Below are 26,839 nucleotides of genomic sequence, written 5' to 3' on the forward strand. Positions count from 1 at the left end.
ATGTTTGGCATCCAGTTTTCTGGTAAGGTGTTTTGCCAACTCAATGAGCATTGCTGCACTGATGATAGTGTAAGGAATTCAAATCTGCTATACAGTGGTGCCTCGCAAGACGAAATTAATTCGTTCCACAAGTTTTTTCTTCTTGCGAGTTTTTCGTCTTTCGAAGCACGGTTTCCCATAGGAATGCATTGAAAATCAATTAATGCGTTCCTATGGAAACCGCTTGCCAGGCTGGCGGTGCGGAGAAGGGCTTTTCTCCCCACCGCAAGCCTTCAGGACAGGTACGGGAACAGAGGGGAAGGGGCGCAGCGCTTCTCCTCTGTTCCCGGGGCTTGCGGTGGGAGGAGGGTTTTTCCTCCCCATCGCCAACATTCAGAACAGCATTCTGAATGTTGGCGGTGGGAAGGAAAACCCTCCTCCCACCGCAAGTCTTCAGGACAGCCATCCGAAGGCTGGCGCGGGGAGAAGGTCTTTCCGCCCCACCGCCAGCCTTCGGAGGAGCCTTCCGAAGGCTGGCGCGGGGAGAAGGTCTTTCTGCCCCACCGCCAGCCTTCGGAGGAGCCTTCCGAAGGCTGGCGTGGGGAGAAGGTCTTTCCGCCCCACCGCCAGCCTTCGGAGCAGCCTTCCGAAGGCTGGCGGTGGGGCAGAGAGCCCTCCTCCCCACACCAGCCTTCGGAAGGCTCCTCCGAAGGCTGGCGGTGGGGCGGAAAGACCTTCTCCCTGCGCCAGCCTTCGGAGCAGCCTTCCGAAGGCTGGCGGTGGGGCGGAGAGCCCTCCTCCCACCGCCAGCCTTCGGAGGAGGTCCAAGGACAGTGGGGAAGACGCGCTGCGCTTCCCCGCTGTTCCGGAGATTTCCCTATGGGCTTTCGTCTTGCGAAGGAAGCCCATAGGGAAATTTGTTTTGCGAAGCGCCTCCAAAATGGAAAACCCTTTTGTCTAGCGGGTTTTCCGTCTTGCGAGGCGTTCGTCTTGCGGGGCACCACTGTAATTTTTGTGACTGGGCAACATTCAGCTTGGTAAATTATGTTTGATTAAAATGCACATAAAGTTATCTCAGAAAACCAAACAATTTTAATTTTACCTTCTGAAAATGCCAGGTAATTTAGTTTAGTTTTCTCTACATAAAACATACCCTACTAAGCATACAACGTTACCTTGTAATAATAAAACAACATTAAAAGTAATGACATCAAAGAAATGAAAACAATTTAAAGAAATGAAAACAATTAGAGAAATTTAAACAAGACGTTCCACCAAGCCTTGCTTTGATTCGTTCTAGGATATCAGCTGCCAACTTGCTTCTTGGCTTCTGATTTTGTCCACTGATGTAGATCTCATGTCCCTGTCTACTGCCTCTGTGACGTGTTTCACACACCTCTTTATAGACTAAGCATGACAGGGCCACTGTGGGACTTGCATGGGCCCATCAGAAAACTTATTTACTTCCTCTGGAGCATAGGCACCAACTCCTAGGGGCTGAGGTCCCTTCAGCCCCTCCAATAAATATATTAGTGGGCTGGGTCTCCCCAAAGGAGGTCCATATACCCCATCAGACCAATCTATCAGTTCCAACAGGAATTATGCACACGGGCAGGTGCAAGTTGTCTTCCTTGGACATACAGAAATACTCCCAAGTGTGTCATCATCTCCACCACTCAAGTCAATGATCTTTTGGACACCAGCTCTCCTCTCCTCACTGTCACCTGAGCATAAGAGTGTCTGGATTATTTCTGATTAATGACACAAGTTTGTTATTATATTTGTTCTTTGGCTGGTATTTCCATTGCTTCTGTTGTCAGTTTCCATTTCACTACAGGTGGGTGGATGTGTGGGCTGAATTTACAGCACCTCAAGAGATTATGGATATATTTAAGATAAAATGACAGCCATGAACTTAAATGCCAAGTGATGTGGATACTTTTTTTAGACCTCATAATAGCTACAGCAATACTATCAAGTGAGATCCGTACATCACTAGGGATGGACTGAGCAGCTACCTCCATCTCATTTTCGTCTTGCTGGCACTCGGTCATAGCATTCCATGGAAGGAGAACAACCATGAAGGCTTCCTTAGTAAAAGGCGAAAGATTTATACGATCTGAGGTGAAACCAGAGCATGCCTATTTAATAGATGAAAAAGTGAGAGTACATAAAGGCTTCCTAGGGCATATAATCAGAAAATCTATATATAAAATATGGGAGAAATATAAAAGACTTTTAGAACCGAAAACTCCCTGGTGGGCATCGCCAGCAGAAATTGTCGCAGTGAAAAAATTAAATATGAAAGAAAATTGGGCTACCTATAAAACTGTATTAAAGGAAGAAACCGGGGAATTGGAATTAAAGGACTACGCAGAAATTAAAGCTCATATTAGTGATTGGTTTCAATATATTCAAATTAAGTATAGATTAGCAAAAGACAAAAAGTTAGGATTTGAAAAAGAAATATCAAAATTCGATAAATATTTAATACAAGAAAAATCAAAAAATATATCTAAATTGTATAATCTGATTTTAGAGTGGGAAACAAAGGATGAACTGGTTAAAGCATCAATGATTAAATGGGCGCAAGACATTGGGAAAAATATTATGTTTGAACAATGGGAAAAATTGTGGAAAGAAGATATGAAATTCACCATGTGTTATATACTGAAAGAAAATTACCTTAAAATGCAACATAGATGGTATTTAACACCTGAAATAGCAAAAATGAATAAAAACTGAAGTGATATCTGCTGGCGATGAAACACGGGAAAAGGTACTATGATACATATATGGTGGAATTGTTTAAACATCAAACAATTTTGGGAAATAATATATAATGAAATGAAAAAAATGTTTAGATACTCATTTAGGAAAACACCAGAAGGTTTTCTATTGGGAATAGTACCAGGAAGCCTAAAGGAAGAAGATAAGACCTTATATTTATACGCAATAGTAGCAGCAAGGCTATTGATTGCGAAAAACTGGAAAAGTGGTATAATACCGACAAAAACAGAGTGGCTTGCCAAATTATTGGAGTATTACAATATATCCAAAACAATGGAAGAAATTGGAAGGATTTCAAAAGAAAAGATAGATAGGGACTGGAAGGTGTTTAAAAGATACTTGCAAAATCATATCGAAAAATCAGAACTCCTATTAGAATAAACAAGTTCCGTTTCAAATACTGAAATATCAAATAAGATGGAAAACAATGTGTAATAGAAAAAGAAGTATGAAATTAGGGTAAAGGTGTGTGAAAGAAAGTAATAGAAGTGGAAAGATATTGTAATTGAGTAGATTGGAAGTCAACACAAAGGTGGGGTGAAGGGTCGGTGGATGGTGATGGGGAAAGGAACTATTTGTGGGATTGAGTGTAAGTATGTTTGAATATTTTTAAAGATTGTATGAAATGTATGTTTGTATGCTTGTATATGTGTATTAATGATAAAAAACTAATAATAAAATAAATAAATAAATAAATAAAAACCATGAAGGCTTCCTGGTAGACAATCACTGTTGCTTATTGGGAAGCAAACTAGTGTGGTGGGAAGGAGGTTTGTGTGCTGTAGATGCACTGGCACAACCAGTGCTCCTGCTGATGTGTTTGCACCATGCTGACCTCGCCACTATCTAGCCCCTCCTGGTAAGCCAAAGCAGTCCAACTGCTGAGAAGTTAGCATAGTGGCTCTACCTCACCTGGCAAGCCACTTTGGGCATAATACTCATATGAGGAAAAGGATCAAACACAGAGAGAGAGAATCAAATAAGTTCTCCTCCAAGCAAATTTTGGTTTCTTAGCTGCATGGCAGAAGAACATAAAACATAAGAAGAACACTGCTGGATCAAGCCAATGGTCTATCTAGTCCAGCATCCTCTTCTCATGGTGACCATGGACTAGAGCAGAACTGTCATGGCAAGTAGCCATTGATAGCATTGAAGGTCAGCAATGATGGAGTTGGAGAGCTGTGATCCAGAAAGCCCCATTCCATCTACTTGCCATGCCTCAGGTTCCAGATGTTCCTTAAGATATCCTGCTCCCACACATTTAGGTCAATGGACTACAAATTAAAATATGGCTTTCACAGGACATTTGCTGTGAAAAGGTTTCAGTGCTTGTAGACGGTGTTTGCAGTCCAAGAGCTCTGTTGCAGTCAACATTTTTACCCCTTACAGGTTGGTTCCCTACAATGTATACAACATATATACAATCATGTAAAGTAGGGATAGGAAATATGATGCCTTCCTGATGTGATTAGGCTGCAGCTCTCAATGCATCTGGCCACTGGCCATGGGATTTGTAAACCAACAAGAACTGGAGGACATCACCTTGGCTAGTTCTCATCTTTATTAAAAGTAATTTAAAAATTGAAGGAAGGAAACAAATGAAAATTGGTGTGTTATTTACTGGCTTGGTTTTTAGTGGTCTAAATTGAATTGTTAGGATTTTTTTCTTTCAATAAAAGCTTTTAATGTTGGGGGGCGGAGGTCTAGATGTTCCTAGTATCTTTATAATTAATTTTGGAGACCATCTGTTGGGCATCTTCCCAGCAAGCTGCATATCCAGATATCCTTGAGGGTTTGTTTGGTTTGTTTTGTTTTTTAAGTTTTCTCAGGGGAGACACAGCATTGGCTACCTAAGCAATTGCCGTGGGGGTTTTTTGAAACCATTGTGTACGTCTTCCCACAAGTGTCATGGAGAAGTTGATGAGGTTTATTTGTGGTATTGCTTTTTGTTCTTGTTTTTTACTTTAGCACCAGTAGTCTCTCGACTAGTGCCAAACAGCTGTTTTCAAAGAATGACCCCAAGGTTCAGAGAAGCTAAGCTGAGATAAAATGTACCAAGTCAAGAGCATTTCCTCCAGGATTAATCATCTTTCAACCACGGGGAAATAGCTGGCTCAGTTTCCATGGAATGGTCTAGAGGCACAAGGGGCTATCACTTTGCTGAAGCTAAGCAGGTTTCGGTCTGGCCAGTGCCTAGATGGGTGACCACCTGAGAACTACATATATGCCACATTGGCTTCCATGATGGAAAAAAGGTGGGATATAAACGTATTAAACTAAACTGATCTGACACAAATTCTGCACCAGGGACATTTGCCCATGCCAAACCATTCACATGGCCTAGGACCCTCGTACCTACGGGACCGCCTCTCCTGGTATGTCCCACGGAGGACCTTACAGTCTTCAAACAAAAACATCTTGGAGGTCCCGGGCCACAGAGAAGTTAGGCTGGCCTCAACCAGAGCCAGGGCTTTTGGGGCTGTGGCTCCAATCTGGTGGAACGCTCTGTCACAAGAGACTAGGGCCCTGCGGGACTTGACATCTTTCCGCAGGGCCTGTAAGACAGAGCTGGTTCCACCAGGCCTTTGGCTAGGGCACAGCCTGACCCCCTCCTTTGGCAAGAACTCTAGCCCAATGGTTGCCATTAATCTGATTTGAACTGATTTTATAATGAAATGATTTTAGAATGTTGTATTATTTTACTGTTGTTAGCCGCTCTGAGCCCGGCTTCAGCTGGGGAGGGCGGGATATAAATTATTATTATTATTATTATTATTATTATTATTATTATTATTATTATATTATGTGTAAACAATAAAGCAGTGGCTTGTTAGAACTGAATTATATATTGCTGTCTTTCCTGGCTATTCATCACTTAGGGAGCAATGGGGCCTTGAAACATGATTCACTTTATCATCATCATCATCATCATTTATATTTTACCCTTTCTCCAAGGAGCTCAAGGTTGTGTACAGTGGTACCTCGGGTTACATCCACTTCAGGTTACATAAGCTTCAGGTTACACACTCCGCTAACCTAGAAATAGTGCTTCAGGTTAAGAACTTTGCTTCAGGATAAGAACAGAAATCAGGCTCTAGCGGCGCTGCAGCAGCGGGAGGCCCTATTAGCTAAAGTGGTGCTTCAGGTTAAGAACAGTTTCAGGTTAAGTACGGACCTCCAGAATGCATTAAGTACTTAACCTGAGGTACCACTGTACATAGTTCTCCACTTCCTCATTTAGACAACAGCCTTGTGCGGTAGGTTAGGCTGAGAGACAGTGACTGGTCACACACTGAAATTCCCAAACCAATGCATGACCCAAAAATCACCTATCCTTGGAAACTGACAATTCCCCAAATTTCATCATGCAGTTTTTGAACAAAAGAAACACGAGTAGAAAATTGTGTGCATTCGTTTATTTTTAAACATTAAAATGTATTGTATATGGGGAAATTGCTTGCAAAAATGTTCATACTAGGCAAAATTACATGAGAAGGGGTATATTGGAAGAAACACACATGGAAGTGTGTGTGGATTTTGGGGTAGGCTTTGAAAACTGATTTGGTGAGCTGGGCTGAAGACTGGGAAATGGAGAAACGGAGAAAAGCCATAACTGGACAGGTTCTTCCATCGGTACTTGGCATACCAGCTGATATGGAAAAGTTTTCTTAAGATTGGGAGGCTGAAGACGGTTAATCTATACTGGGCAGAGATGGGATATTGTGTTACCGCTGCTGGACTGCAGCCATGAGCATAGTGCTAAAGGAAAAAGGAAAACACAGCTTCTTTAATCTTCTGAAAAGGTCATTCAGGAGCCAAAGCTATACTCCAGGAGGCAGGCAAAGACACAGAATAAAGTCTGCTATGGAAGCAGCATGCAGCCAGAGTTCCTGATTAACTTAAATAAAAACAAGTAAAGGGCTGATTTCTCTTTACACAGGTTGGAGAAAACAACTCACAGCAGTGATTCTTGACCTCCCTCCATTCACACTGTGAAAATGCATGGATATACTAATAATAGTAATAAACAAACTTTGGTTCTTAATTTAGTCTTGAAATTCAAAACAGCTGCACAGCCGCTTGGGATTTCTGTGTGAGCGCATCGCAAATTGCTTTTCCCAGTGCTGTGGCACTGTGCTAGAGAAATGTTTTTCAAAATATACATAATAACAGGGTTGATCTCCCAATGGATGAAAGCCGTATTGCAAGCCATATAGAAAAGATGCCTGTTACATAGCAAAATCATTGTTCTTTATTCAATTATGTTTCCCACCCACCTACAGAACATCCCAGAGGTTCTGGGGCAACTGTGAACACAGCCCCATGTAATACAAACATAGCATTCCAGCTAAGCCATCGCTCTTGGTTGAGAACAGAGACACACCAAAGTGGTGATAATTAACTGTGAGCTAAATCATGGTTGGAGGGGAAGAGAAGGTACAGATCTTATTTTAATTCTAAGAAAGAAAGCAGCAACAAGCTTTTCCCATGCAAGCTTAGAGAAATTGCTTTGCCATGAGAAAACAGGGTAAGTTCCATGTAGTAATGAAAACAGTAACAGTGTGCCTGGACCACAGGATTCAACTTTGTATCTGTAGCTTTGGGAAGCAGCTCACTTGCGTTTGCAGTTTGGGGCTTTCTAGTTCAACTTGTTATTCGGGATATGTTAGTGTGGGTAAGTCCCACTGAATTCAAGAGGACTTCGTTCTAAATAGCCATGCCCTGATAGAAACAAAGCACTGTTTCCCCCTGCCTCATGCATTACAATGGGGAATATAAGGACTCAGCTACACTGGTCAATGATAACGTTAAAAATGCATTATACAAATATGGCACCAGAGGGTGCTGTAGAGCAGCGATCCACTGTGAATGGTAAATTGCATTGGGAGCCAAATTTTATAGCGTTTTTTAATAGTGTTTTTCATATCTGTGTAGATCCAGCCTAAGAACGGTGTGCACGCGCTCGCTCTCTCCATATATATATATATATATACATACACAGTGGTACCCCGCAAGACGAATGCCTCGCAAGACGGAAAACCCGCAAGACGAAAGGGTTTTCTGTTTTGGAGGCGCTTCGCAAGACGAATTTCCCTATGGGCTTGCTTCGCAAGATGAAAGCCCATAGGGAAATCTCCGGGGACCTGTTTTAAATTGCTGGCGGTCGGGAGCAAAGACTTTCGCCCACAGCCGGCCTTCAGAAGAGGTCCTGGACCTCTTCTGAAGGCCAGCGGGGGGCAAAAGTCTTTGCTTCCCCCCCCGCCTGCCTTCCCGGGACAGCGGAGACTTCTCCGCTGCCCCGGGCGATCTTAAAATGCTGGCGGGCGGGAGCGAAGCGTTCGCTGCCGACCCCCAGCATTTTAAAATCTCCCCGGGACAGCAGAGAAGTCTCTGCTGTCCCGGGGAGATTTTAAAATGCTGGGGGTCGGGAGTGAAGCGTTCGCTGTCGACCCCCAGTATTTTAAAATATCCCCGGGACAGCGGACGCTTCGCTCCCGCCCGCCAGCATTTTAAAATCGCCCCGGGACAGCAGGGGCTTTTAAAATGCTGGCGGTCGGCAGCAAAGCCCTCCTGTCCCCGGAGCTTGCGGGGCGGGAGGTGGGAAGAAGGGCTTTTCTTCCCACCGCCAGCCTTCAGAACAGCCTTCTGAAGGCTGGCAGTGGGAAGAAAAGCCCTTGTCCCCCCCCCAGCCTTCAGAAGAGGTCGGGGGACAGACTGTCCCAGGACCTGGTCTGAAGGCGGTTTCCCTAGGAACGCATTAATTGATTTTCAATGCATTCCTATGGGAAACCGTGCTTTGCAAGACGAAAAACTCGCAAGAAGAAACGGAACGAATTGCGGAACGAATTAATTTCGTCTTGCGAGGCACCACTGTATATATATATTCATGAAAGCGGATGAAATTTGCAGGCACAGCAGTTTCTCCAGAGTGGATTAAGTCTTCCAACTTGCAGTGAGAAACAGCAAAATGTTTTTGTTTTTGGGAAACACAGCCAGATGGGCAGAGTATAAATTATTATTATTATTATTATTATTATTATTATTATTATTATTATTATTATTATTATTGTGCAGGGCACTATTAAAATAAAAGAGACTGCCCACCCCACAAGGTTCCCCCCACCTACCACCACAGATTGAAACGTGGCTAGAGCTGCAACAGGGGCCAAGTGAATTCACTTATGCATGTAATGTTACTTTCGGTGGGATGTGGGTGGCGCTGTGGTCTAAACCACGGAGCCTTTTGGGCTTGCTGATTGGAAGGTCAGCAGTTTGAATCCGTGCGATGAGGTGAGCTCCTGCTACTCTGTCCCAGCTCCTGCCAACCTAGCAGTTCAAGAGCACACCAGCGCAAGTAGATAAATAGGTACCGCTGCGGTGGGAAGGTAAACGGCGTTTCCATGCACTCTGGAACTTGTAACGGTGTCCCATTGCACCAGAAACAGTTCAGTCATGCTGGCTACATGACCCGGAAAGCTGTCTGTGTACAAACACTGGCTCCCTCAGCCTGAAATCAAGATGAGCGCCACAGCCCCATAGTCACCTTTGACTGGACTTAACCATCCAGGGGTCCTTTACCTTTCACATTTACTTCCCATGCATAAAAAATGCCTGAAGAAGGCTACCATCTCCATGGATGAAGTTGGAAGAATGCAAGAGTTTCCTTCAAGGACACTGAGACTTAAGCCTGCAAATTCTTAATGATTTGTCATGTGGTGCTCAGCTTATATGTCACCAATGTGTGCTGACTAAAGGAAGGAGTCACAAGAGGATGAACTACAGTGGTGCCTCGCAAGACGAAAATAATTCGTTCTGCGAGTCTTTTCGTCTTGCGATGTTTTTCGTCTTGCGAAGCACGGTCCGTCGCAACTGCGCCTCTTCAAGCGGCTTTTTTTAAAAAGCGCAAGACGTTTTCGTCTTGCGAAGCAAGCCCATAGGGAAATTCATCTAGCGAAGCAACGCAAAAACGGAAAACCCTTTCGTCTAGCGAGTTTTTCGTCTTGCGAGGCATTCGTCTTGCGGGTCACCACTGTACTAGGTCTTGCAATAGAATGCAACAGCCAGAATGAGGCATATGAGAAAGGTCCACATCCTGTAGGATATAGGTTACCTTGTTTATTTGTTTGTTTGTTTGTTTGTTTAGATGGAATAATTGAGGTACAGTGGTACCTCAGGTTAAGAACTTAATTTGTTCCGGGGGTCCGTACTTAACCTGAAACTGTTCTTAACCTGAAGCACCACTTTAGCTAATGGGGCCTCCTGCTGCCGCCGTGCCTCCTGAGCACGATTTCTGTTCTCATCCTGAAGCAAAGTTCTTAACCCGAGGTCCTATTTCTGGGTTAGCAGAGTCTGTAACCTGAAGCGTATGTAACCTGAAGCGTATGTAACCCGAGGTACCACTGTACTAGGAAGCCACAATAAAACCACATGCTGCTGTCTGGGCTGTACCAGAAAGAATTCAGATGGGACTTAACCATTTTGGAATGTTTCGCAACATCAAATCTTTTTCTGCACGTGGAAACGTAGCATGGCAGGGTTCTGTGAAAAGAGGGTGCTGGACTCGATGGACCTCTGGCTCCTCTTATGTTCTGTGTCACCTGGTCCAGGTTCTGCCAATAACTCCACTCCATGCACCTTGCCAGACCCCACAATTCACCAGCAATGGCTCTGTGTGATGGAGGGGAATCCACTCCAGCAAACTTGAGACAGGTAACACGCCAACTTCCATTAGAGCAGCTACTCTTGCGTTCAATGAGGGTCATGGTGCAAACAGCTATCTTTAAAAGGAAGGGCATGAATTACTAGGCTCCCTGGCACCATGGGAGATCCTTTTCCTCAGAAGAGGATAGTGATGAAACACAGTGTTCAGTGGCTTTGATTCATGCAATTGTTTAGAGTCACACACGCGAACAAACATACCATTTTACCAAGGGAAATAGTTCTGCAGTTTCAGATCACTCCGTATTTCCCAAAAGCTTGAAGGAATGATGCAATTTGCACTGTTGGCCACGAAGCACAGCCCCTATGTAATCTGTCTACATCCTTTCTGATTTATAGAGTCCTGAGCGTAACCAAAGGAAAAAAGGAAAAAGAATCCTGCTTACTATGGGAAAATTAGATGGGCGGGGGAGGGGCTGAGGCCAACAGAACTAGCTGTACAAATTCAGTTTATTTTGCATGCCTCGACCCGAAAATGAACTGTTCTGTGGCTTCGGTTCAAAAATGCTTTTCTCTCCTTCGCTTTGGAACTCTTCGGACGTAACTGGTTAGATCTTGCCAGCTGCCAAGCTGAGGAAAATGAAGGGGGGTGGGGAGCTTATCTGCAATAACAACAACAGCATGTGATGTTGACAGGTGTAGGTGTGTAATGGGTGAAACAAATATGGAAGGTCTTGAGGAAAAAGCAGGATGCACCTGGAAGAACACAGCAGGAGAAGTTAATGTTTCTGTTGTAAAAACACAGTAATAACATGAATCACACACACACACACACCAGTTTGGGGCTCATGTTCTTTGTCCAAGACGTTTTGGAAAGTATAAGATGGTGTCTTCTCCTCCCAGAAATCACCTGGACTGGAAGTTCTGTCCTACTTTGGTCGCATCCACACCTCCAATCAGAGCACATTTATGTCATGGAGAATGCTGGGAACTGTAGTGCTTGTGAGGTCATAGGTCTGTGAGGTCCGCACACTTAACAAACCATTGTCCTTGGGGATACTTTGGCTATTAAAATGGTATAGGAGCTCAGCACCGGCAGCACTGGAGGGGAAATAGGGACAATTCTGGGATCAAATTAGAAGCTAGAATGGCTTTTGTAATTCTGGGGCTGTCCCTGGAAAATCAGGACACTTGGAGGGTATGCTGTTTGGGCTTTAGTTGGGAAACTTTGGGGCTTTCTTTGACCTTATGTGGCCTGTGATTTTTGGCCTTATAATTGAACCTCTTTCTTCTAATTCATTTTCAAGACCCGGTCATGCTTTTCAAGTAATGAGGCCAAAAACAAGTAGATTTACTGTCTTCCTTCTGCTGTGTGTGTGTTCTTTTGTGGGAAGCAGATGTATCTCTGTGGCAGCCCCTTGACAAAATTCCCTTTTAATAAAGTGCGCCGTTGAACATTCTGGATGTCTTTGGGTGGAGTGCATGTGTTCAGATTTCTATGCCAACCATCTCCCTAAAATAACATTTCTGTTACCAACTTCAACATATTACTTGGATGACATTCAGCAACACGGAATAGTTTTATGCTCATCATCTTTCACTTATTTCCATCTCTGTTGCTGCTTTATCTCCAAAATTGTATTAGGCGTTAGTCTTATTTCCACATAGCCACTGAGTTGACATGAACAGGGTTACACTGAAAGTTTCTGAGTTGTTAAAGGCAATGGATAAGTTGTCTTGCGTTTATCCATTTGAGCAAAGGGCAGTGACATGCTTAGCTGGTGTTAATTTGTGGTTTAATTTGTGCCTTTTTTATAGTACATCAGTTCCCCTGAACAAATTTTATTTTCTGGTATTAAATTATTGATTTTATGCTGGGTGTTGTATATTATGCTTGATTGCAGGGGAATTCAGTAAAATTGGGCGCACAATGCTAAATGCAAGGCTCCTGCTGTATACAAGCCATGCATCTGGGCCACGGAGGACCACAAATGGTGACTCCTGCAGATACGTCCATGATCAGGCAGGGATATAAGGGATTTGGTAGTCCTTGAGGTATCCCGAACCCAAGTTCTTAAGGGCCTTGTGAATTAATGCAAGAACCATCAACTTGGTCAGAGAGCAAACATTGAGGAATTCTGCTATTCCATCAAGGCATCGGAATGTCAAATTTCAGGTGGGCAGCACAAAGGACTTCCATGTTCTAAGCATTTTAACCCTGGAATTCTTTTTAACTGGGAACTGCAGGTGGAGCCTTAGCAAACAAAACATAAGCGATGGCTCCCATCCCAGCACGATTAATGGTGTTACCATTTCCAGCAAAATCATGTTTTCTTTTCCTTCTTACTTGTGAGAAAGAAAGAAAGAAAGAAAGAAAGAAAGAAAGAAAGAAAGAAGACAGAGGGGGAGAATGTGCAATATTAAGGTTATTCAATGGACCATTATCTTCCCATTTTGCTTTGACCACTATTGGCCTCCTCTCCAGCGAGCTTCCCAACACTGCCGTAAATGTCTTTCTCATAAACAATTACTCTTCATTTCCCACAAGTTCCAGAGGGGGGAATGAAAAAGAAATGAAAGCACTAAGGTACTTCTAGGTAGAAATGAAACACGGAGACTCTTCTTTCACCACCTCAGTATGTCATGTTTATTTCTTATCCCGTGCACATATGCATTATTCAGAAGTAAGACTCAGGTTTTGTGGGATTCTGTGAAGGCATTGTGTTTTCCAGCACTGACCTGAGTTTGATGTGTTCGGGAATCTCAGAGCACAGTGCAAATCTTCCTTTGCCGAAAGATAAAAAAGAATGGTGCTGTGCTTATCGCGCATGTGGTCGGAGAATGCTAGCGTGCCTTCCTTTATTAGCTTCCTGGATTAAACTCACATCATCTTTCTTTCCCAAAGCATTATGAGGCTCAATTAAAACCATATTGCCTCTGGCAGTCTCTTCGCAGCGGGTTAGGATCTCAAGTGTAAATGTACCTAAAGAATAGGTTGGTGAGGGGAATATTTCAGCTTGAAAAACAGAGAACGCTTGCCTAATAGAGAACGTGAAATTAGCAAGAGATAAGGGTGGTGCTGTGGGTGAAACCACAGAGCCTAGGGCTTGCCGATCAGAAGGTTGGCGGTTCGAATCCCCGTGACGCAGTGAGCTCCTGTTGTGCAGTCCCTGCTCCTGCCAACCTAGCAGTTTGAAAGCACATCCAAGTGCAAGTAGATAAATAGGTACCGCTCTGGCGGGAAGGTAAACGGCGTTTCCGTGCGCTGTTCTGGTTCACCAGAAGCAGCTTAGTCATGCTGGCCACATGACCTGGACGCTGTACGCCGGCTCCCTCGGCCAGTAAAGCAAGATGAGTGCCGCAACCCCAGAGTTGGCCATGACTGGACCTAATGGTCAGGGGTCCCTTTACCCTTTACCTAAGGTTATTATATAGCTGCTCTAAATGAGCAGCAAATTCAGTAGTTTCATGCCAGTCAATGGAATGGGTCCGCTTGCAGGAAAAGTAAGCCAGGATCGCTCTGGGTGGACTTGACCCAACCCGGGGTGACGTGGTGCTGCTCTGACCCAATCCAGCCAAATCCCAGGTTAACAAAAATCAGCCCTATTCAGTTTGTGATCTGGGATTTGGCCAGAACCATAGCACAGTCTTTGCTCAGATACCAAAGTACGCAGATCATTTGTTAAGTGCAGAGAATAGCAGGCATATAAAGTCTAATGTGTCCATTTGAAGTACTTAGATACAGCTATGGGGTGTGTGTGATTAAGCCCATACCCCTGCTGTACTTCTACCTACATTAAAGAGATGCCAGATTTTACATGTCTGCTTGCTTCATGCAGACCACCTCTGTGATTCACTTTAAGTGGCTGATGGAGACTTTTTTAAATTTAATCGTAAGTGGATAGATTTCACTTTAGGAAATTTCTAGCGGGGAATACAAAGTGAACAGCAGATTGAGAGTCTATAAAATGATGCAGCTTAATCACTTTTCTAAAAAAAAAGTCATTATGACAAGCGCTTGGGCTTCTGTCATATATATTTTTCAAGCTGTTTTTGCAGATAGAGTTATTCGCTCTCTAGAGGGGTAGTTGATGGACTGCTGACATACATTTCTAATGTAGAATTTGATGGATGCGGATATCAGCAGCCACCCACCTAGTGGAAAACAGCCCAGGGGAAGAGAAGAAATAGTTACGTTTGTATTTCTAAGTGGATCTGAACAAGAGCTCTGAGTTTTGACCTAAAATTCACTTTATTTCCCTCCTAACCATCAATGATTCAAAAGCCTCACTGAGTCAAAGGTTCCTCCTCATAATTTATTCTTGTCCTGTCAATAAAAGTTGCAGAAGGAGCAAATCTGTCCCCGATAGCTAGATGGATATATAATACAAACATTCAAAACATATTTGTACTTCTGTTTTCAAACCATTGCTAAGAATGAATAAAATATACAGTGGTATCTCTGGTTATGAACTTAATTCGTTCTGGAGGTCCGTTCTTAACCTGAAACCATTCTTAACCTGAGGTACCACTTTAGCTAATGGGGCTTCCCACTGCCGGGTTAGCGGAGTCTCTAACCCAAAGTGTTTGTAACCTGAGGTGTTTGTAACCTGAGGTACCGCTGTATATCAATCAATGGCAACTGGGGACCACCTGTGGTCCGATGGTTTCATTCAGGTGGTCAGTTCTGTGCCTGTAACAACACAATTAAAAATCATATAACATCTATCAGAGCATGTTGCAACTGCTATAGCAGAAACACCATGGTGCATCTGCAGCAGAACAACCGGACACCTTCATGTGGCCTAGCAGCAACAAAACATGTCTCTCTACAGCCACTGCTTCCAGCAGTTTGACTTCACCCCCAAAGGCGCACTCCTCCATTGTTACCAGAGAGCTGAGATTTTACTTGCAGGGAAATGAATCGGGGCTTGCACAGTGCATGACCCAGCTCTGTGCAAGTCCCTGTGATCAGCTGATTGTAATGTGAAGATTCACCCAACAGTCTGAAAGGGAAAAAATGTAGAACTTATAGTGATATTGTTGTTGAAAGACCATCTCTATGTGGGTTCTTGCCCTGCTTTAATGCAAGCTCTCCACCCATGCTTCTTCAGCTGGTATACATGCTGAGAACAAAATCAAAAACAAAGTAGGTTCCTATCTCCTTGTTGCTAATTGCTTTGAGAACAATGGTGGGAAGTAATGGTGGAAAGTTACTAAGCAGACAGATGTCAACTGAATCACACTTCAAGTTGACTTTGGACAAAGAGACAATGATTCATGGTGAGGCCAGTTTTTAAAACAATGACCAAATAGTTCTGTGACGTCTGGTCTCTCCCAGCCCTACCTGAATATGCTGGGGACTGAACCAATAATTTTTACACTCAAATCAGATGCTCTCCCACTGAGCTTTGTCTCCCCTTTGCAGACACCCGTTGCTACTCAGAGCACTTCCTAGAAGACTTTGCCCAACCTGGAGTGAGCCCTGTTCATGTTCCTCCCTCATAACATAATGCTAATGTAATCACAAATAAATAACCACGGTGGTATTGAGAGGAAAGGACATCCTCACTTCGTTGATGTGCGGCATATTTGAAGTCCTGCTTTAGCATAGTTCAGTCAAATCCTGGTTCCCGAATGGCTTAGTTGCCGAACAAATTGCCTCCTGAATGCCGCAAACCCAGAAGTAAATGTTCCGGTTTGTGACCGTTTTTCGGAAGCCGAATGTCCGACGTGGCTTCCTCTTGAGTGCAGGAAGCTCCTGCAGCCAATCAGAAGCCATGCCTTGGTTTTCGAACTGTTTTGGGAATCAAATAGACTCCCGGAACGGATTAAGTTTGAGAACCAAGGTACCACTGTACTTAAAAATAAACACCCTAAAATTATGTCATGTTAAGTTTACATGCTGTATACATATCTGAAAAGTCTTTTTTCTAATAGCCAAAGGTTTGGCGATGCATTGACCAGGATACATTTGTAACAAATACTCCCCTTTGGGGGTCCTACTGATGCCAGAGCTCCAACATTGGTTGGACCAAGGCATCAAAGGCTCTGTGAGTGGGAGACATCTGAGCTCTTAGGCCCAAAGTATATGAAAGACTGCCTTGATCCCTACCAAACTTCTCAGCTGTTAAGATTAGAAGAGACGTTCCTCTTCAAAGCTCTGTTGCCCTCAGGAGCATGGGGACTGGTGGCCTGGGAGAGGACTTTTTGTGGCAGCTTGTACCTCCCAACAGAGGTGCATCTAGCACTGAATGCTGAAGATATGTCTCTTTACCCTGACCTTTGACAGTTGTTTTGTTTTGTTTGTTTTGTTGTCTTGTCTTGTCTTGTCTTGTCTTGTGTTGTCTTGTCTTGTCTTGTCTTGTCTTGTCTTGTCTTGTCTTGTCTTGTCTTGTCTTGTCTTGTCTTGTGGTGTAGAGAGCCAGTGTGGTGTAGTGGTTAAGAGCGGTGGACTCGTAATCTGGTGAACCGGGTTCGCTTCCCCACTCCTCCACACGCAGCTGCTGGGTGACCTAGGACTTCCATGCTAGATATGGAAACCTGAATTTAAGTCTGAAGAAATGAGAAACCGAGAGAAGCAAGGTGGACAGATTTTTGCATCCCTACTGATGAGCCAATGCTCTGACTCAGTATAAAAGGCTGTCATACAAGCTTTTTGTGCAATCCATCTACTATATATTTTGGAAAGTTGTGGTTGTGTTGACTGTACATTTGGCCACCTCTAAATATATCATAATGAAGTTTTGCACGATGTTTCCCAAAATCAAGGAGCAGTATTTCATCTGTTTTGAATGAGAAGAACACAGGAAACTTCCTTATATCCAATCAGACCATTGGTCCATCTATCACTTACACTGACTGGCAATGGCCCTCCAAGATCTCAGGCAGGAGTTTCTTCTAGACCTACCAGGAGATACCAGGTCTACCAGGAGATACCAGGGATTGAATGTAGGGGATGTAAGGCAGATGACAGCTTTCAAAATTGCATTGATTCTAAGCACTGGTTTCAAAAGTGCCCCAATGTTTTGTTTCTTAGAATTCTTGAGTAGCACTGGGTACGAAACTGTTAGCGTTCTATAAATGTAAATAATGTTGCTTTGCTGATTTCCCCTCCTGAACTACATACTAATCTCTACTAACAGAGAGCAATCACCTCACAGCCTTGTACCGGAAGGAAGAGACCATCCGCGTCTTGCGCAGTGGTGAGATCCACAGCCCTCGTTTTCCTCACAACTATCCCAGGAACCTGTTACTGACGTGGAGGCTGCTTTCGCCAGAGAATGCAAGGATACAGCTGGTGTTTGATAACCAATTTGGACTGGAGGAGCCAGAGAATGATATCTGCAGGTGGGTTGTGTGAGAGTGTGCAGAGGAGACAGTCGTGAAGTGTTAATGGCATCAAACAAAGAGAAAAACAAGGCAAAAATAATTACAAATATATTATTATTATTAATTATTATTATTATTATTATTATTATTATTATTATTATTATTATTATTATTACCCCACCCATCTGGCTAGGTTTTCCCAGCCTCTCTGGGCGGCTCCCAACAGAATATTAAAAGCATGATAAAACATGAAACTTAAAAAACTTCCCTAAACAGGGCTGCCTTCAGATGTCTTCTAAAAGTCAGAGAGTTGTTTATTTCCTTGACATCTGGTGGAAGGGCGTTCCACAGGGCGGGCGCCACTACTGAGAAGGCCCTCTGCCTGGTTCCCTGTAATCTCAGTTCTCACAGTGAAGGAACTGCCAGAAGGCCCTCGGAGCTGGACCTCAGTGTCTGGGCTGAATGATGGGGGTGGAGACGCTCCTTTAGGTATACAGGGATAATGCTGTTTAGGGCTTTCAAGGTCAGCATCAACACTTTTAATTGTGCTTGGAAACATACTGGAAGCCAATATAGGTCTTTCAGGACCGGTGTCATATGGTCTTATCTTCCTGCCTGGCACATTTAGGAAGCTTGTGGGAACTCTGTTTCACTTGAGCAATATGGCTCCATACACCAAACATCCATACTATCACAGGAGGCTTCCTTGTCCCATGCAGTTAGATTTACCCCACTTGGGGTACCCAACTTGGTGCCCTCAAAATGTTGATGAACCTCAGCTCCCATCACCCCTGATGACTGACTGTGCTTGCTGGGACTTACGGGAGCTGAAGTCTAACAAGATCTGGAGGACACGTCGGCAATCCCTGATTTAAGTGACTGCAAAAATGTCATGATGTTGTGTTGGCTACCCTTGTTTTAGGAGTTCAGGGACCATTAGTCAGACTGATGCTATTCCTGTGGGTCCCCAGATGTTGTTGGACTACAACTCCCATCACCCCTAGCTAGCAAGGCCAGAGCTCAGGGATGATGGGAGTTGTAGTCCAACAACATATGGGGACCCACAGGTTGAGAACCACTTTATGAAGTCGGGGCTTTCATCCAGGCTACAGAAAACTCTGGACAGCATCCAATACATTTTTATCTCTGTAGAGTAGTCAAGAAAGGAATGGGAAGGGATAGGCTGTGGAATAGCTGTTTGACTAGGCTGCTTGCCCCTATGCAGAGTTTGTTCTTTTTAATGTTTATTTTGAATAACGATACATTTTGGGCTCATTTGGGCTCACAAAGGAGCCATATTCTTAGCTGCACCGGCTGCTTTATAGCTCTTTTGCTTCCGCAGAGTATTCAAAGCATATGGATGAATTTCAGCCCGTCATAAATAACCCACAAAGTCCTGTTTGGGATTGGGAGGCTTGTCGCCAAGGAGAGAGGCATGCCTAAACTTTCCCTTGACAGGCTTTCCAGACAGATCTACATGCTACCACACTAGGATTTTTAAAGTGTCTACAGCTACGAAGTATCAGGTTGTGGCTACTCTGCTTTGCCACATTGCTGTCCAGAGCAGTCAGTGATTGGTGGCTGGTAATGCTGAAACAAGCTTCCACAGCATGGTCTAATACCTAATTGGGCAGCCCATTTCATCACTGTAGTTAACCATTAGAGAATTATGGTTCCACCTTCCTCCAAGCCAGCACTGTAACAGTTGAGAGCCTTTCTGGCCCTCTAGATGTTGGGAGTGACAGACAGCATGGTAAAGAGACTGGAGCAGTGGCGGTGGCAAAGGAGACCACCCTCAGCCAGCTTGTTAGTTGCTGGGGCGAATGGTGGGAGCCAAGATACTTACATGCTGGGGCAAGGTCCCATCTGGTTCCAAATATAGGCCCATTTTATTATTTTACAGCATCATCACCATTATCATCAGATCTAAATTGCTTAATTAAAAAAATCAATATACAATATTTACAAGCCATCTTTATAACCACATGCTAACAAGCTTGAATTAGTTCATTCACACTGTGAAATAATTAGAGCTGTTATGAATCACGGCCATGGAAATAATGGGGTTGCTGCAAGCCAGGAGATGGGAACTTGTGGGTCTCCAGAGGATTCTGAATTATAGCTCCCAGCTACCATGCTCTACAGCCATCTTGATTCTTGTGGTAGTTGTAGCTCAACAACATACCCAGTGCTATGGGTTTGAAGCCAAAACCATTAGTGAATGTGGCTTATACCAAAAGAAACATAAAGGAGAAGAGAAGAGAAGAAAGAGAGAAGAATTGCTTTGGTTTTTATTGTATCATATGTTGAAAACTCTTAATACATTTGATTATTTTTTTAAAAAGTGAATGTGGCCTACTATTAGGCATGGCTTACCTTCAAGGAAGTTTCTAGATAATATTGTGAGAATGGACTTGTGGACACTTCCCCCCACCCCAGCGTAGTCAGCTTGATGGTGTTTCTTTCACAATCAACATAAATTCCTGGTTTTTTAATGCAATGTTGCGATGTATATTTGCATTTATAAATCCAGTTTTATTGCTGTCATTATGCTGTTTGCCACCGTGTTGTTTATTCTTAATGTTGGCAGTGCAAAATCCCCAGAGTTCCCTGGGAAAAGGCGCTGACTGCTAAACCACTCTGAGAGTTGTAGCTCTTTAAGGAGGAATAGAGGTCCTCTAACAACTCTCAACATCCTTTCCCAGGATTCTTTGGGGGAAGCCATGACTGTTCCAAGCAGCATGACACTGCTTTAAATGTATAGTGCAGATGGAGCCCATGTGCTGTAGCAACCTTTGAATGGAGGTTTCTGAATAAAGGCAGCCTAAAGAAATAGTTAAAGAGATTGTTTCACAGGGGTGGGGAAATGGCAGCCCGACCGGGTGATGGCCACTGGTAGGAGTTCTCCATGCCTTGCGAGTTTTGACTCCTCCAATCTGAATATGTTCATCCCAAATTTTACACACCCTAAATCTTGACAGCAGATCTTGGCTTGCTTTCTTCCCTCAATGTTCATTTAAGTGGTGAAAGTTCCCAGAAACTCAGCCCTACTCCTATAACATTGTATAATAAACATGTCCATCCTAACTTCCAGATATGACTTTGTAGAAGTGGAAGATATATCCGAAATCAGCACGCTCATCCGGGGACGGTGGTGTGGGTACAAGGAAGCTCCTCCAAGAATCACATCGAAAACAAACCAGCTAAAGATCACCTTCAAGTCGGATGACTTCTTTGTGGCTAAGCCTGGATTCAAGATTTATTATTCCCTGGTGGTAAGTAACACAACTGCTTGTTTCAATGGAGTGGAGATTGTGGCAAGAAAGAGCTAAAGGAACATTGGGGATGGATGGAGCAGTAGTTACCTTAGAGCAAAGGGGGGGGGAGTTAGCTGTCCGTAAATATTTCCTCTCCAAGAATATATTATCCCATATCAAAGTAGGTTGACCATCCTCTGAGTAAATCAGAAGTTAAGGGGAAACTATAAAACTCTCTGCCATCCTCTTTAATAACGTGTTTCAACCCCTGCTATCACTTTGTGGTCTGGAGCGACAAGCTGAGAGCAGTGAAAAAAGGTCTTGAAGAATAACACTGGGAACGGCTGCTCTTTCTAAGCAAAAGTGAGGTCAGAAAGGGGAAAATATACCTTCAGGGGTTGTAGCCCATGAATCTAAACAAGACACACACAGGTCATATACAATAAATGCTGCAGACAGAGCACAGAGTGCCTCAGCAGGCAGTTAATTTGGGATCCATTGTTTTTCTGCAGGATGAAGGTATTGCATGCCTGCTTGTCATACTGATGAAACTGAAGAATTTGAGGGAGGGAGTTAGGGGAGGAGGCAATTTTTCCCCCCAGTGAACTGGGCAGATCTGTGTAGAGACCATGTGGCATAGTGGTTAGAGTGTTTGGCACACCACAGATTTAAAGCACCATGCTACCACTTTTATCATTATTCATTTAATTTGTACAATTTATACACTGCTTCATTGTAAAACCAAAAAACCAAAAAACACTTCCAAGCAGTTTGCAAAAGATAAAACAGAAAAATCAAAAAAGAATTAGCAACTCTGCTTTGAAACGCAAAATTAAAAATACCTCGGCTTTCGAAGCAGCTGGTTAGGCTTGTCTGAACAGGAATGTTTTTAGCAGGTGCTGAAAAGAGTACAGTGAAGGCACCTGCTTGGTCTCAATAGGCAGGGAGTTCCCAAGTGCAGGCACTTCCACACTAAATAATAAAGGTAAAGGTAAAGGGACCCCTGACTGTTAGGTCCAGTCGTGGCCGACTCTGGGGTTGTGGCGCTCATCTCACTTTATTGGCCAAGGGAGCCGGTGTACAGCTTCCGGGTCATGTGGCCAGCATGACTAAGCCACTTCTGGTGAACCAGAGCAGCACACGTAAACGCCGTTTACCTTCCCACTGGAGCGGTACCTGTTTATCTACTTGCACTTTGACGGGCTTTCGAACTGCTAGGTTGGCAGGAGCAGGGACTGAGCAACGGGAGCTCACCCCGTCGCAGGGATTCGAACCACCAAACTTCTGACTGGCAAGTCCGAGGCTCTGTGGTTTAACCCTAATAGAGTCCTACAAATGCACAACGGGTTTTATGTGGCATCTGTAGTAGTACCACTTCCACTGATTAAAACAGTCATGGCTTCCCCGAAAGAATTCTGGGAGCTGTAGTTTGTTAAGGGTGCTGTCAGGAGGCCCCTATTCCCCTCCCAGAGCTACAGGTCTTAGAGTGGTTCAATAAGCAATCCCCCTTTCACAGGGAACTCTGGGAGTTGTCTGCATGGAGAGAAGTGATGATTGATTGATTGATTGATTGATTGGACACAGGGAAGCTTTGAAGATTTATAAGCCCTGCATTCTAGGTAAACAACTGCTCCCTTCTTCTTATTTTCTATTTGGCTCATGACTTACGTATTTAATTCTCATGCCCACCTCCCAAATGTCTATTTTCTTAGAGCTATTAAAGAAATTTACATTTTTACAAAGGTGCATCTAGTTAAACTTGGTTCCTACTCAAATCTGTTTGCAATCTTAGTCATGATTTAAGTTTACCTGTGCCCCCTAGAAGCTGTCAGCAAGCGGCAGTGTCCATACCCCAAGTAACAGCTTTGACTGGCAACCTAAATTTGGATAGACGATGGGTCTCAAGCCCTCAGTGAGTTAGTGACTTGTGAAGACAAGCTCTGGCCAATTGAGCGGATGAGACCAGTCGTGGGTCCAATGGTCAAGAAGGCAGTTTCTGCAAGGGCTGTAGAGGGAAGTGAGGGGTGGATTGGGCCCATCAACCTGGGAAGGCAGCCCATCTAAGGAGAAGGACACCTCTGATCCTCAACCTGTGCTGCCTTGTGAGGTACATTGAGGAGAAGAAAAGGCTAAGGAGTAAACCCTTCACAAATCTGGAGTAGAGTCCCTAAGACAGTTGTGTGACACCTGAAGGAATGTCTCCACCCCATTGTTCTGCCCGGACACTGATGTCCAGCGGCGAGGGCCTTCTGGCGGTTCCCTCATTGTAAGAAGCCAAGTTACAGGGAACCAGGCAGAGGGCCTTCTCGGTACTGGCACCCGCCCTGTGGAACGCCCTCCTACCAGATGTCAAAGAGAAGAACAACTACCAGACTTGAAGAAGAAGAAGAAGAAGAAGAAGAAGAAGAAGAAGAAGAAGAAGAAGAAGAAGAGGAGGAGGAGGAGAAGGAGTTTGGATTTGATATCCCGCCTGTCACTCCCCTTAAGGAGTCTCAAAGCGGCTAACATTCTCCTTTCCCTTCCTCCCCCACAACAAACACGCTGTGAGGTGAGTGGGGCTGAGAGACTTCAAAGAAGTGTGACTGGCCCAAGGTCACCCAGCAGCTGCATGTGGAGGAGCGGAAACGCAAACCCAGTTCCCCAGATTACAAGACTACCGCTCTTAACCACTACACCACACTGGCATCTAAAGATAAACAACTACCTGACATTCAGAAGACATCTTAAGGCAGCCCTGTTCAGGGAAGTTTTTAATGTGTGACATCTCAGTGTATTTTTGGTCTTTGTGGAAGCCACCCAGAGTGGCTGTGGAAACCCAGCCAGATGGTCAGGGTACAAATAAATTATTATTATTATTATTATTATTATTATTATTATTATTATCATCATCATCATCATCATCATCATCATCATCATCATCATCATCTGAAGGCAGCCCTGTTTAGGGAAGCTTTTAATGTTTAATAGGTTATTGTATTTTAATATTCCGTTGGAAGCTGCCCAGAGTGGCTGGAGAAACCCACATCAGTGAGGCCAAGAATGGGGGGATCTTGTTATCTGGGCAACTCTGGACCTCCAAACATACTGCCCAGGATTGATCCCTGGGGGGAGGTCACTTTAGTGTTGCCAGTGCAGTGGTTTGGTTTTACCCCAGAGGCCTACTCCATTGTCTCTTGAGACAGATGAATGCAAAAATAAAAGTAATTGTCTGCTAAACACCTGATAAAAGGGACTGAGGAACATAAAATTAAGTAGCATTATTGGTTGCCAGTGTGGTGAGAAGTTCCTGAAGAATCTGAGCACTGTTGGAGACAGGATACTGGGTTAAATTGACTATTGGGATAACTCAGCAGAACCGTTCTTCTAGGTAAATTACTACACCATATAAGCCTTTAATTTGAAGGCAATTTAACAAAACAACAATTTATGATTTCCTTTCCCTGGAGTACTGCAATGCATAAAAATTAAGCAATACTGCATTGTGTGATATTTCCAAAGGACCTCTCTTACAATTAGCCAGCTTTATGAGAAACTGTGAGCAGCTAATATGGGACCCTGGGGGTTTAGGAAAAAACCAAAATATATAACATTTCAACAGAGCAGCTTTTTCAGCAGCGGGAAATGGATAAGTGATGTTGCTGAGCATCTATCATGTTGGCAGCGTGAACAGAAATAAAAATATTTTGCATCCTGGACAACCTTTATGAGAGAATTCTAGGAGCTGTAGTTTGTTAAGGGTGCTTGGGAATTGTAGCTCTTTGGGGGTAAACTACAGGTCCCAGAATTCTTTGGGGGAGACATGTGGTTTAAATGTGTGGCGTGGATGTGATTGTCACAATGTACTCTGAAACCAAAATAGCCTTTCTTAGCTGCTAACCTGAGCATCACAGGGAGTTACTAGAAAGCGAGAGAGAGAGAGAGAGAGAGAGAGAGAGAGAGAGAGAGAGAGAGAGAGAGAGAGAGAAATTAATTAATTTTAAAAGTAATCAAATAGAATTAAAAAAAATAACCTATTAAAATATAAACAAAAAACAGCACACCACGGTCAGTTCCCAAAAAGTTTAAATATGGGATATGCCAGAGGTTTGTAGAATGTGAACTTCTGGTGGTGGTGTTAATTTAAAAAAAAATATGATTTGCCACAACAAATATGAAGCAATAATCAAAGCAACCATGAAGGGAGTGGGTTTCAGAAAGCCAAACTATGATGCTGGGAATTTGAAAGTCATCTTTATCCATCTGAGATTATCTCTCTGCAAATTTTGGTGTGTCAAAGGTGGGTTGCAATTACACTCAGCTTTTGCAGCATTGGCAATGTAGCTCCCCCAGATGGCATGAAAATCACCTGGCGTTGCCCCCTTACACATTGCTCTGATCTCCTGCACTCACTTCTCCATGAGTGACACCCAACACCCCTCTTGATACCAGCATCTTGATCTCCAGTCTCTCTCCCCTTTACCAGTGTGTTTGTGTATCAAAACGATTTATAATGTTTTCCAGGCTATAAACCTGCAAGAGAACGCGGTTAGTTGTTGTTTTTTAATTTATTTAAGCCGTTCTTCCCTTTTGTTCTTTACAAATAAGTTTAAAGCATCTTAAATTATTAACAGACACCGAATCAATAAAAGCAATAATAAAAACAAATCCCAACATTCTTTAAAAAAACAAAAAAACACACACCCAGTATCATATAATAAGGGGAGGTGAAAAGAACTGACTGAGCAAAAAAGCTAATGCAGTGTAATGCTGCTTTAATAAATGCAGAAGAACAGAAGTAGAACCTGCTGGATCAGACCAAAGACCCGAGAGCCAGTGTGGTGTAGTGGTTAAGAGCGGTAGTCTCGTAATCTGGGGAACCGGGTTCGCGTCTCCGCTCCTCCACATGCAGCTGCTGGGTGACCTTGGGCCAGTCACACTTCTCTGAAGTCTCTCAGCCCCACTCACCTCACAGAGTGTTTGTTGTGGGGGAGGAAGGGAAAGGAGAATGTTAGCTGCTTTGAGACTCCTTCAGGTAGTGATAAAGTGGGATATCAAATCCAAATCCAAACAAGAGCATAAGAGACCTCTCCCCTCCTTTGGTTTCCAGCAACTGGTATTCAGAAGCATTGTTGCCTCTGACTGTGGAGGTCTGCCTTGTAGCCAATGGCTTGTAGCCATTGCTAGCCTTATCTTCCACGAGTTCTTCCCATCCTCTTGTAAAGCCTTCCAAGTCAGTGACCATCACTGCCTCGTGTGGAGTGAGTTCCATAGCTTAACTATGTGCTTCATGCAGAAGCACTTTATTTTATCTGTCCTGAATCTTCCATCACTCAACTTCATGCCTCTCTGAAAGTAGAGGAAGAGCATAGTGGAGGCCAACAAAAGAGGTTCTAAAAAAAATGTACAGTGGTACCTCGGGTTACAGACGCTTCAGGTTACAGATTCTGCTAACCCAGAAATTGTACCTCGGGTTAAGAACTTTGCTTCAGGATGAGAACAGAAATCATGCTCCGGCAGCACAGCAGCAGCAGGAGGCCCTATTAGCTAAAGTGGTACCTCAGGTTAAGAACAGTTTCAGGTTAAGAACAGACCTCCAGAATGAATTAAGATCTTAACCCAAGGTACCACTGTAGTATGTAGTTGTTTAGTCGTTTAGTCGTGTCCGACTCTTGGTGACTCCATGGACCAGAGCATGCCAGGCACTCCTGTCTTCCACTGCCTCCCACAGTTTGGTCAAACTCATGTTGGTAGCTTCGAGAACACTGTCCAACCATCTCGTCTTCTGTCGTCCCCTTCTCCTTGTGCCCTTCATCCTTCCCAACATCAGGGTCTTTTCCAGGGAG

The 26,839-nt window shown here is 43.8% G+C and overlaps 1 protein-coding gene and 1 long non-coding RNA gene across 2 annotated transcripts in view; one reads left to right on the forward strand and one right to left on the reverse strand.

The window, feature by feature from the left end:
• PDGFD (platelet derived growth factor D) overlaps positions 1-26,839 on the forward strand; it is a 140,481-nt gene that overhangs the window by 74,046 nt on the left and 39,596 nt on the right. The window contains exons 2-3 of the mRNA XM_081197696.1: positions 17,574-17,778; positions 20,855-21,035. Of these exons, the coding sequence (XP_081053822.1) occupies positions 17,574-17,778; positions 20,855-21,035 (386 nt within the window). The remainder of the gene's footprint in view (positions 1-17,573; positions 17,779-20,854; positions 21,036-26,839) is intronic.
• Positions 10,921-11,372, reverse strand: LOC308589189. The gene is made up of 2 exons (XR_014009141.1): positions 11,264-11,372; positions 10,921-11,184 (listed from the first exon to the last, which is right to left on the reverse strand). It is a non-coding gene; the product is annotated as an uncharacterized lncRNA (long non-coding RNA).

This window comes from Podarcis bocagei, assembly GCF_964188305.1.
Source record: "Podarcis bocagei genome assembly, chromosome: 6".
NCBI classification, from domain to species: Eukaryota; Metazoa; Chordata; class Lepidosauria; order Squamata; family Lacertidae; genus Podarcis; species Podarcis bocagei.